Source organism: Lampetra fluviatilis, chromosome 61 (assembly GCF_964198595.1).
Source record: "Lampetra fluviatilis chromosome 61, kcLamFluv1.1, whole genome shotgun sequence".
Lineage (NCBI taxonomy): Eukaryota > Metazoa > Chordata > Hyperoartia > Petromyzontiformes > Petromyzontidae > Lampetra > Lampetra fluviatilis.
In genome coordinates this window covers 4,024,850-4,037,017 of record NC_136335.1, presented here as the reverse complement: position 1 = coordinate 4,037,017, position 12,168 = coordinate 4,024,850, and the positions used below count along the sequence as shown (strand labels likewise).

At 55.0% G+C, this 12,168-nt stretch overlaps 1 protein-coding gene across 1 annotated transcript in view; it reads left to right on the top strand.

The window, feature by feature from the left end:
• LOC144951235 (uncharacterized) overlaps positions 1-12,168 on the top strand; it is a 129,991-nt gene that overhangs the window by 48,896 nt on the left and 68,927 nt on the right. Inside the window, exons 16-17 of the mRNA XM_078881385.1 lie at positions 7,592-7,811; positions 10,010-10,111. Of these exons, the coding sequence (XP_078737511.1) occupies positions 7,592-7,811; positions 10,010-10,111 (322 nt within the window). The remainder of the gene's footprint in view (positions 1-7,591; positions 7,812-10,009; positions 10,112-12,168) is intronic.

Below are 12,168 nucleotides of genomic sequence, written 5' to 3'. Positions count from 1 at the left end.
TGAGGGTTGGGTTAGTGTGGTGGTGGTGAGGGTAGGGTGAGTGTGGTGGTGGTGAGGGTGAGTGTGGTGGTGGTGAGGGTAGGGTGAGTGTGGTGGTGAGGGTAGGGTGAGTGTGGTGGTGGTGAGGGTAGGGTTAGTGTGGTGGTGGTGAGGGTAGGGTGAGTGTGGTGGTGGTGAGGGTAGGGTGAGTGTGGTGGTGGTGAGGGTGAGTGTGGTGGTGGTGAGGGTAGGGTGAGTGTGGTGGTGGTGAGGGTAGGGTGAGTGTGGTGGTGGTGAGGGTAGGGTTAGTGTGGTGGTGGTGAGGGTTGGGTGAGTGTGGTGGTGGTGAGGGTAGGGTGAGTGTGGTGGTGGTGAGGGTAGGGTTAGTGTGGTGGTGGTGAGGGTAGGGTGAGTGTGGTGGTGGTGAGGGTAGGGTGAGTGTGGTGGTGGTGAGGGTAGGGTTAGTGTGGTGGTGGTGAGGGTAGGGTGAGTGTGGTGGTGGTGAGGGTAAGGTGAGTGTGGTGGTGGTGAGGGTAGGGTGAGTGTGGTGGTGGTGAGGGTAGGGTGAGTGTGGTGGTGGTGAGGGTAGGGTGAGTGTGGTGGTGGTGAGGGTAGGGTTAGTGTGGTGGTGGTGAGGGTAGGGTGAGTGTGGTGGTGGTGAGGGTAGGGTGAGTGTGGTGGTGGTGAGGGTAGGGTGAGTGTGGTGGTGGTGAGGGTAGGGTGAGTGTGGTGGTGGTGAGGGTAGGGTGAGTGTGGTGGTGGTGAGGGTTAGTGTGGTGGTGGTGAGGGTAGGGTGAGTGTGGTGGTGGTGAGGGTAGGGTGAGTGTGGTGGTGGTGAGGGTAGGGTGAGTGTGGTGGTGGTGAGGGTAGGGGGAGTGTGGTGGTGGTGAGGGTAGGGTGAGTGTGGTGGTGGTGAAGGTAGGGTTAGTGTGGTGGTGGTGAGGGTAGGGTGAGTGTGGTGGTGGTGAGGGTTAGTGTGGTGGTGGTGGTGAGGGTAGGGTGAGTGTGGTGGTGGTGAGGGTAGGGTGAGTGTGGTGGTGGTGAGGGTAGGGTGAGTGTGGTGGTGGTGGTGAGGGTAGGGTGAGTGTGGTGGTGGTGAGGGTAGGGTGAGTGTGGTGGTGGTGAGGGTTGGGTGAGTGTGGTGGTGGTGAGGGTAGGGTGAGTGTGGTGGTGGTGAGGGTAGGGTGAGTGTGGTGGTGGTGAGGGTTGGGTGAGTGTGGTGATGGTGAGGGTAGGGTGAGTGTGGTGGTGGTGAGGGTAGGGTTAGTGTGGTGGTGGTGAGGGTAGGGTGAGTGTGGTGGTGGTGAGGGTAGGGTGAGTGTGGTGGTGGTGAGGGTAGGGTGAGTGTGGTGGTGGTGAGGGTAGGGTGAGTGTGGTGGTGGTGAGGGTTGGGTGAGTGTGGTGGTGGTGGTGAGGGTAGGGTTAGTGTGGTGGTGGTTAGATGGAGGGTTATTGTGATTGTAATGGTGAGTGTGATAGTGAAGGTAGGGTGAGTGTTGTGATGGTTAGATGGAGGGTGATTGTAATGGTGAGTGTGATGGTGAGGGTAGGGTGAGTGTTGTGATGGTTAGATGGAGGGTTATTGTGATTGTCATGGTGAGTGTGATGGTGAGGGTAGGGTGAGTGTTGTGATGGTTAGATGGAGGGTTATTGTGATTGTCATGGTGAGTGTGATGGTGAGGGTAGGGTTAGTGTTGTGATGGTTAGATAGAGGGTTATTGTGATTGTCATGGTGAGTGTGATGGTGAGGGTAGGGTGAGTGTTGTGATGGTTAGATGGAGGGTTATTGTGATTGTCATGGTGAGTGTGATGGTGAGGGTAGGGTTAGTGTTGTGATGGTTAGATGGAGGGTTATTGTGATTGTCATGGTGAGTGTGATGGTGAGGGTAGGGTGAGTGTTGGGATGGTTAGATGGAGGGTTATTGTGATTGTCATGGTGAGTGTGATGGTGAGGGTAGGGTTAGTGTTGTGATGGTTAGATAGAGGGTTATTGTGATTGTCATGGTGAGTGTGATGGTGAGGGTAGGGTGAGTGTCGTGATGGTTAGATGGAGGGTTATTGTGATTGTCATGGTGAGTGTGATGGTGAGGGTAGGGTGAGTGTTGTGATGGTTAGATGGAGGGTTATTGTGATTGTCATGGTGAGTGTGATGGTGAGGGTAGGGTGAGTGTCGTGATGGTTAGATGGAGGGTTATTGTGATTGTCATGGTGAGTGTGATGGTGAGGGTAGGGTTAGTGTTGTGATGGTTAGATGGAGGGTGATTGTGATTGTAATGGTGAGTGTGATGGTGAAGGTAGGGTGAGTGTTGTGATGGTTAGATGGAGGGTTATTGTGATTGTAATGGTGAGTGTGATGGTGAAGGTAGGGTGAGTGTTGTGATGGTTAGATGGAGGGTTATTGTGATTGTAATGGTGAGTGTGATGGTGAAGGTAGGGTGAGTGTTGTGATGGTTAGATGGAGGGTTATTGTGATTGTCATTGGTAGGAGAGGGGTAATTCTGGGTTTAGGTTTTGCTATCGCTGTTGCTCTCCTTCACTCTGTGTCACTCTGTGTCACTCTGTGTCGCTCTGTGTCACTCTCTGTTGCTCTACGTCACTCTGTGTCACTCTACGTCACTCTGTGTCACTCTACGTCACTCTGTGTCGCTCTGTGTCACTCTGTGTCGCTCTGTGTCACTCTGTGTCACTCTGTGTCGCTCTGTGTCACTCTACGTCACTCTGTGTCACTCTACGTCACTCTGTGTCACTCTACGTCACTCTGTGTCGCTCTGTGTCACTCTGTGTCGCTCTGTGTCGCTCTGTGTCGCTCTGTGTCACTCTGTGTCGCTCTGTGTCACTCTGTGTCGCTCTGTGTCACTCTGTGTCACTCTGTGTCGCTCTGTGTCGCTCTGTGTCACTCTGTGTCACTCTGTGTCGCTCTGTGTCACTCTACGTCACTCTGTGTCACTCTACGTCACTCTGTGTCACTCTACGTCACTCTGTGTCGCTCTGTGTCACTCTGTGTCGCTCTGTGTCACTCTGTGTCGCTCTGTGTCACTCTGTGTCGATCTGTGTCACTCTGTGTCGCTCTGTGTTGCTCTCTGTTGCTTTACGTCACTCTGTGTCACTCTGTGTCACTCTGTGTCACTCTGTGTCACTCTGTGTCGCTCTGTGTTGCTCTCTGTTGCTCTACGTCACTCTGTGTCACTCTGTGTCGCTCTGTGTCACTCTGTGTCACTTTGTCACTCTGTGTCACTCTGTGTCACTCTGTGTCACTCTGTGTCACTCTGTGTCGCTCTGTGTTGCTCTCTGTTGCTCTACGTCACTCTGTGTCACTCTGTGTCGCTCTGTGTCGCTCTGTGTCACTCTGTGTCACTCTGTGTCGCTCTGTGTCGCTCTGTGTCACTCTGTGTCGCTCTGTGTCACTCTGTGTCACTTTGTCACTCTGTGTCACTCTGTGTCACTCTGTGTCGCTCTGTGTCGCTCTGTGTCACTCTGTGTCACTCTGTGTCACTCTGTGTCGCTCTGTGTCACACTGTGTCACTCTGTGTCACTCTGTGTCGCTCTGTGTCACTCTGTGTCACTCTGTGTCACTCTGTGTCGCTCTGTGTCACACTGTGTCACTCTGTGTCACTCTGTGTCGCTCTGTGTCGCTCTGTGTCACTCTGTGTCACTCTGTGTCGCTCTGTGTCACTCTGTGTCACTCTGTGTCACTCTGTGTCGCTCTGTGTCGCTCTGTGTCACTCTGTGTCACTCTGTGTCACTCTGTGTCGCTCTGTGTCACACTGTGTCACTCTGTGTCACTCTGTGTCGCTCTGTGTCACACTGTGTCACTCTGTGTCACTCTGTGTCGCTCTGCGTCGCTCTGTGTCGCTCTGTGTCACACTGTGTCACTCTGTGTCACTCTGTGTCACTCTGTGTCGCTCTGTGTCACTCTGTGTCACTCTGTGTCGCTCTGTGTCACTCTGTGTCACACTGTGTCGCTCTGTGTCACTCTGTGTCACTCTGTGTCGCTCTGTGTCACTCTGTGTCACTCTGTGTCACTCTGTGTCACTCTGTGTCGCTCTGTGTCACTCTGTGTCACACTGTGTCGCTCTGTGTCACTCTGTGTCACTCTGTGTCGCTCTGTGTCGCTCTGTGTCACTCTGTGTCACTCTGTGTCACTCTACGTCACTCTGTGTCACTCTGTGTCACTCTGTGTCACTCTGTGTCGCTCTGTGTCACTCTGTGTCACTCTGTGTCACTCTGTGTCACTCTGTGTCGCTCTGTGTTGCTCTGTGTCACTCTGTGTCACTCTGTGTCACTCTGTGTCACTCTGTGTCGCTCTGTGTCGCTCTGTGTCGCTCTGTGTTGCTCTCTGTTGCTTTACGTCACTCTGCATCACTCTGTGTCACTCTGTGTCACTCTGCATCACTCTGTGTCGCTCTGTGTCACTCTCTGTTGCTCTACGTCACTCTGTGTCACTCTGTGTCACTCTGTGTCACTCTGTGTCACTCTGTGTCACTCTGCGTTGCTCTGCGTCACTCTGTGTCACTCTGCATCACTCTGTGTCGCTCTGTGTCACTCTCTGTTGCTCTACGTCACTCTGTGTCACTCTGTGTCACTCTGTGTCACTCTGCGTTGCTCTGCGTCACTCTGTGTCACTCTGTGTCACTCTGTGTCACTCTGCGTCGCTCTGTGTCACTCTGTGTCGCTCTGCTCTTCCCTCGTTCCTCCGAGTGACGAGCTGTCACTTTTGTTCAGCCTTCGTGTGGACGTCGTGCAGGTGAGGCCCTGCATGAGTGGTGACGTGGTGTCACGTGGTTTGACGTGGTGTTGTGTGTGGTGAGTGTGGTGTGATGTGGCGTGTGGTGAGCGTGGTTTGACGTGGAGTCGCGTATGATGAGTGTGGTGTGACGTAGCATTGCGTATGGTGTGACGTGGAGTGGCGTGTGGTGAGTGTGGTGTGACGTAGCATTGCGTATGGTGTGACGTGGAGTGGCGTGTGGTGAGTGTGGTGTGACGTAGCATTGCGTATGGTGTGACGTGGAGTGGCGTGTGGTGAGTGTGGTGTGACATGGCGTGTGGTGATTGTGGTGTGATGTGGCGTGGCGTGTGGTGAGTGTGCTGTGACGTGGCATCGTGTGTGGTGTGACGTGGAGTGGCGTGTGGTGAGTGTGGTGTGACATGGCGTGTGGTGATTGTGGTGTGATGTGGCGTGGCGTGTGGTGAGTGTGCTGTGACGTGGCATCGCGTATGGTGTGACGTGGAGTGGCGTGTGGTGAGTGTGGTGTGACATGGCGTGTGGTGATTGTGGTGTGATGTGGCGTGGCGTGTGGTGAGTGTGGTGTGACGTAGCATTGCGTATGGTGTGACGTGGAGTGGCGTGTGGTGAGTGTGGTGTGACATGGCGTGTGGTGATTGTGGTGTGATGTGGCGTGGCGTGTGGTGAGTGTGCTGTGACGTGGCATCGTGTGTGGTGTGACGTGGAGTGGCGTGTGGTGAGTGTGGTGTGACATGGCGTGTGGTGATTGTGGTGTGATGTGGCGTGGCGTGTGGTGAGTGTGCTGTGACGTGGCATCGCGTATGGTGTGACGTGGAGTGGCGTGTGGTGAGTGTGGTGTGACATGGCGTGTGGTGATTGTGGTGTGATGTGGCGTGGCGTGTGGTGAGTGTGGTGTGACGTAGCATTGCGTATGGTGTGACGTGGAGTGGCGTGTGGTGAGTGTGGTGTGACATGGCGTGTGGTGATTGTGGTGTGATGTGGCGTGGCGTGTGGTGAGTGTGCTGTGACGTGGCATCGTGTGTGGTGTGACGTGGAGTGGCGTGTGGTGAGTGTGGTGTGACATGGCGTGTGGTGATTGTGGTGTGATGTGGCGTGGCGTGTGGTGAGTGTGCTGTGACGTGGCATCGCGTATGGTGTGACGTGGAGTGGCGTGTGGTGAGTGTGGTGTGACATGGCGTGTGGTGATTGTGGTGTGATGTGGCGTGGCGTGTGGTGAGTGTGCTGTGACGTGGCATCGTGTGTGGTGTGACGTGGCGTGGCGTGTGGTGAGTGTGCTGTGACGTGGCATCGCGTATGGTGTGACGTGGAGTGGCGTGTGGTGAGTGTGGTGTGACATGGCGTGTGGTGATTGTGGTGTGATGTGGAGTCGCGTGTTCTGAGTGTGCTGTGACGTGGTGTCGCATGTGGTGCTGTGACCAGGCGAGTAGTGACACGTCTCGTGGATTGCGGTGGAGTGCAGTGACTCTCCTTTCCGTCCCCCACCCCCGACCTCCACGAGTACACGCACGCCTCTGTCACCTCCGATGAGCAGGGTTGGCTACGTACGGCGCGAAAGAAGTTCAACATGCATACCCCTCTGCATCTGAGCCGAGCCAGAGCGAATGCGTGAAACTGTGACTTCAAGAATCACTTGAATCTTTGCTCGGGGGCCCAGCAGGCCCAAGCATGGCAGCCCAGAGGTCGCAACCGGGTACCCGATACCCGTACCCTACCCGATACCCGGCTACCCGTACCCGGCCGGGTACGGGTACCCGTTTGCGACCCTGGTGCGGCCGGGTACGGGTAGACCGTGAGTCACTGGTGAGTCACCGTTTGTCACTCATTTCGGGTAGGGTATGGGTACGGGTAGGGAATGGGTACCCGTTTGCGACCCTGGTGCGACCGGGTACGGGTACGGGTAGGCCGTGAGTCACTGGTGAGTCACCGTTTGTCACTCATTTCCCAACGTCTTGTCTCTTCTCACAATTCAAGTTCCTAGAATCAACCCACCCGCGCCTGCAACATGGCTTCATCCCAGAGGTCGCAATCGGGTACCCGATACCCGTACCCTACACGATACCCGGCTGGGTACGGGTACCCGTTTGCGACCCTGGTGCGGCCGGGTACGGGTACAGGTAGGCCGTGAGTCACTGGTGAGTCACCGTTTGTCACTCATTTCGGGTAGGGTATGGGTACGGGTAGGGAACGGGTACCCGTACCCGGCCGGGTAGGGGTACCCATTTGCGACCCTGGTGCGGGTACAGGTAAGGAATCAAAACCCATCTTCTTGGTTCGTTCGGTAAAGTCACGTAGAAGGAAAATAATAAAATAATTAAAATAAAACATTATAAAATACAATTCTCACGACGTTTCGGCCACAACGCAGGCAGCCGCCTTCAGGCGAAGAACAGGTCTGTCGAGGAGACAGAGTCTGAATGCAGACTCTCTCCGTGACAGACCTTATTATGATAATTGTTTTTTTACCCTTCTATCTGGCAACAAAACTGACACCTTTTTACAAGGAGTCATGTTTGCATAGACCGCAATACCTGCAGTCATAATACATGTTCTTTTGTTTGTATTACGACTGCAGGTATTGCGGTCTATGCAAACATGACTCCTTGTAAAAAGGTGTCTTTTTTGTTGCCAGATAGAAGGGTAAAGAACCAATTATCAGACCTTATTTCGTTTTTTTTTTCCTTCTACGTGACGACTTTACCGAAAGAACCAAGAAGATGAATCCCTGCAGTCACGAAAGCTTTCAATCGGAATCAAAACCCGTTTGCGACCTCTGGCGCAGTCCTGCCACGGGTGGGTCGTCAAGAAGGAGGAGGAGGGAGGAGGAGGAGGCTTCGCCGCGTGACGCTGGCCCCCGTGCTTGTGCCGCAGCGTCCCGGGCCCCGAGGGCCGGGGGGCCGACGCGCTAGGCCGCAGCCTGCTGGATCTGCGCCGCGGCGTGGGGCGCGCGCTGAGACGCGCCGAGCGCGAGCGCGACGAGGCGGGCCGGGCGGCCCGGCGGGCCCAGCGGGAGGCGCAGCAGACGCGGGAGCAGCTGGCGGCGGCTCGCGAGGCAGCGGGCAACGCCGGCGCCCAGGCAGAGCAAGCACAGGTGAGGCTCGCGCATTCATGCCCACCCAGGCTCCCTGCGGTGGCTCTAGGCCATTAATAGCGGTGATGTTGGTGCGTCGCTATGGCAACGTGGTCACGAGAGGGGACCCTAATGGGCATGGTGGCCATTAGCGGCAGGTCCAGACACGCACCGGTGTGCGTGTGTTTGTCTTTTGTGTGTGTGCAAGTGTGTGTGTGTGTGTGTTAGCGGTAGTGTAGCGTTTCGATTTAAAGCTTTCGTGACTGCAGCAGGGATTCATCTTCTTGGTTCTTTCGGTAAAGTCACGTAGAAGGGAAGGAATAAAATAATAAAAATAAAACATAATAAAATAAAATTATGTTTTATTTTTATTCTTTAATTAAAAATTAAACATAATAAAATTATAAAAATAAAACATAATTAAATTTCGATTTGAAGCTTTCGTGACTGCAGGGATTCATCTTCTTGGTTCTTTCGGTAAAGTCACGTAGAAGGGAAGTTATAAAATAATAAAAATAAAACATAATAAAATAATTCTCACGACGTTTCGGCCACAACGCAAGCAGCCGTCCTCAGGTGGAGAACAGGTCCGTCAAGTAGACGTTCAGACTCTGCCTTCTCGACAAGAAGGTAGTGCAGCGGTTAGCGCTACGCTGCGCTATGAACCTGGCGACCCGGGTTCGATTCCCACTCACGGCCAACACCAGTGACGATTATTTGAACCGGTCCTGGGCCTCACCTAGGTCGACTCAGCCTTAAATGAGTACCTGGTGCGGTGTGTAAACATCGCCACTGGGGAGACAAAGGCGGTCGGGCGAGGTGGTGCTGGCCACCCACCCCCTCGTGTGCCGTTCCGGCCTTCATAGGTGCTCGCTAACAGCACTTGCCCCTACAGTCTGTTAAGGCTACACGGGGGATCTTTGTCTTTGTGTGGAGTGCTAGCGTAGCGATTAGCGCGCTGCACTACGAACCCGGCGGCCCAAGTTTGATTCCCGCTCACAGCCAACACCAGTGGTGGTTTATATGCACCGATTCTGAGGCTCCCCTAGGTCGACTCAGCCTCAAATGAACACCTGGTGTGGTGTGTAGACACCGCCACTGGGGAGACAAAGGCGGTCGGGCGTGGTGCTGACCACTCACCCCCTTGTGTACCGTGCCGGCCTTCATAGGTGCTCGCTAAAACCACTTGCCCCAACAATCTGTTAAGGCTATACAGGAAATCTTTGTATACCTTTGTTTGTATACCCTTGCGTCGCATGTGTGTGTGTGTGTACGTATACCCCTGTGTATACCCATGCGTGTGTGTGTGCGTGTACGTCTACCCATGTGTGTGTGTGTGTGTATACCCATGCGTGTGTGTGTGCGTGTACGTCTACCCATGTGTGTGTGTGTGTGTATACCCATGCGTGTGTGTGTGCGTGTACGTCTACCCATGTGTGTGTGTGTGTGTATACCCATGCGTGTGTGTGTGCGTGTACGTCTACCCATGTGTGTGTGTGTGTGTATACCCATGCGTGTGTGGGTGTCTGTATACCCGTGTGCGTGTACCCATGCGTGTGTGTGTGCATGTACGTCTACCCATGCGTGTGTGTGTGTACCTATGCGTGTGTGTGTGTGTATACCCATGCGTATGTATGTGTCTGTATACCCGTGTGTGTGTGTACGTGTACCCATGCGTGTGTGTGTGTGTGTGTACGTGTACCCATGCGTGTGTGTGTGTACGTGTACCCATGTGTGTGTGTGTGTGTACGTGTACCCATGTGTGTGTGTGTGTACGTGTACCCATGTGTGTGTGTGTGTACGTGTACCCATGTGTGTGTGTGTGTACGTGTACCCATGTGTGTGTGTGTGTACGTGTACCCATGCGTGTGTGTGTGTACGTGTACCCATGCGTGCGTGTGTGTGTACGTGTACCCATGTGTGTGTGTGTGTACGTGTAACCATGCGTGTGTGTGTGTACGTGTACCCATGCGTGTGTGTGTGTGTACGTGTACCCATGCGTGTGTGTGTGTGTACGTGTACCCATGCGTGTGTGTGTGTGTACGTGTACCCATGCGTGTGTGTGTGTACGTGTACCCATGCGTGTGTGTGTGTGTACGTGTACCCATGCGTGTGTGTGTGTGTACGTGTACCCATGCGTGTGTGTGTGTGTACGTGTACCCATGCGTGTGTGTGTGTACGTGTACCCATGTGCGTGCGCGTGTGTGTGTGTGCTTCAGGCGGAGTGGCAGCAGCAGCTGGCGTCTGCGCGTCACCGCCTGTCCCAGGCCCTGCAGGAGCGCGAGCAGCTGGCGGCCGAGCTGGAGCAGCGCGACGTGCAGGTACGAGTCCACACAAAGACAAAGGTCCCCCGCGTAGCCTTCTACGGGCCGTCAGGGCAAGTGCCGTTTGCGAGGGGCGGCACTTACGAACCCCGGCACGGCGCACGAGGGGGTGGGTGGCCGGCGGTGCGCCCGGCCGCCTTTGTCTCTCCAGTGCTGATGTTTAATGCACGCCGCGCCGAGTACTCGTTTGAGGTTGAGTCGACCTAAGGGAGGCACGGGACTGGTTCATACGTTCGCTCTCACTGTTATTGGCCAGCAGCGGGAATCTAAACCACTGCGTCTCCTATTCATATTCTTAGGTTTTTTTTCGGTAAAGTCACGTAGGTAAAGAATTAAAATTAATAAAAGTAAAATTAAAATATAATAAAAATCACGACGTTTTTGGAGGCAACACAAGCTTCCGTCTTCAGGTGGAACCGTCACAGCACGATAGCTGTCTCCGCGTCTGGACACACGCACACACGCACACACGCACACACGCACACACGCACACACGCAGACGCACACACGCAGACACGCACACACGCACACACGCACACACGCACACACGCAGACACGCACACACGCACACACGCACACACGCACACACGCACACACGCACACACGCACACACGCGGACACGCACACACGCAGACACGCACACACGCGGACACGCACACACGCACACACGCGGACACGCACACACGCACACACGCACACACGCACACACGCACACACGCAGACACGCACACACGCACACACGCACACACGCACACACGCACACACGCGGACACGCACACACGCAGACACGCACACACGCACACACGCGGACACGCACACACGCACACACGCGGACACGCACACACGCACACACGCACACACGCAGACACGCACACACGCAGACACGCACACACGCACACACGCAGACACGCACACACGCACACACGCACACACGCAGACACGCACACACGCACACACGCACACACGCACACACGCGGACACGCGGACACGCGGACACGCACACACGCAGACACGCACACACGCACACACGCACACACGCAGACACGCACACACGCAGACACGCACACACGCGGACACGCACACACGCAGACACGCACACACGCACACACGCGGACACGCACACACGCACACACGCACACACGCACACACGCGGACACGCGGACACGCACACACGCACACACGCACACACGCACACACGCACACACGCGGACACGCACACACGCAGACACGCACACACGCACACACGCAGACACGCACACACGCACACACGCACACACGCACACACGCACACACGCAGACACGCACACACGCAGACACGCACACACGCACACACGCACACACGCAGACACGCACACACGCACACACGCAGACACACACACACGCACACACGCGGACACGCGGACACGCACACACGCACACACGCACACACGCACACACGCGGACACGCGGACACGCGGACACGCGGACACGCGGACACGCACACACGCGGACACACGCACACACGCGGACACGCACACACGCACACACGCACACACGCAGACAAACATAGGGGGAGTGGCGGCGCCGCAATTTCCGCACCACTGCGCTACGAACCCGGCTTCATGAATTGGATTCCCAGCCATGGGTTAGTCGCGAATCATATCAAAGCCAGTCCCGAGTTTCCCCAAGGTCGACTCAGCCCTTGAAATCACAACCTAGTGAGTGCGGTACCTGTAAAACATCAGCACTGGAGAGACAAAGGCAGCCGGGAGGGCACGGCACTGGCCACCAAGGGTCTGGAATGCTCCTAGATTTGAAGCAGGGTTTGGTGGTAGTGCATGTAGTTTTTTCCTGGATTTTTGGGTGGAATGCTGTTGCCAATAAACTGCAACTTGAATCGCTACCTATGAGATCTTCACTCCAAAAACTGCTCTAGAGGCGTTGTACACCCCCCCCTAGCCGCCACTGCTATTCAGTGGCCTAAAATAAAATTAAATGTTTCGCTCCGGATGATCGCTGCAAAGCATGATCTGTGTTGTGATTTAGTGTGCTGATCTTAAAGGTGCATTGAAAAA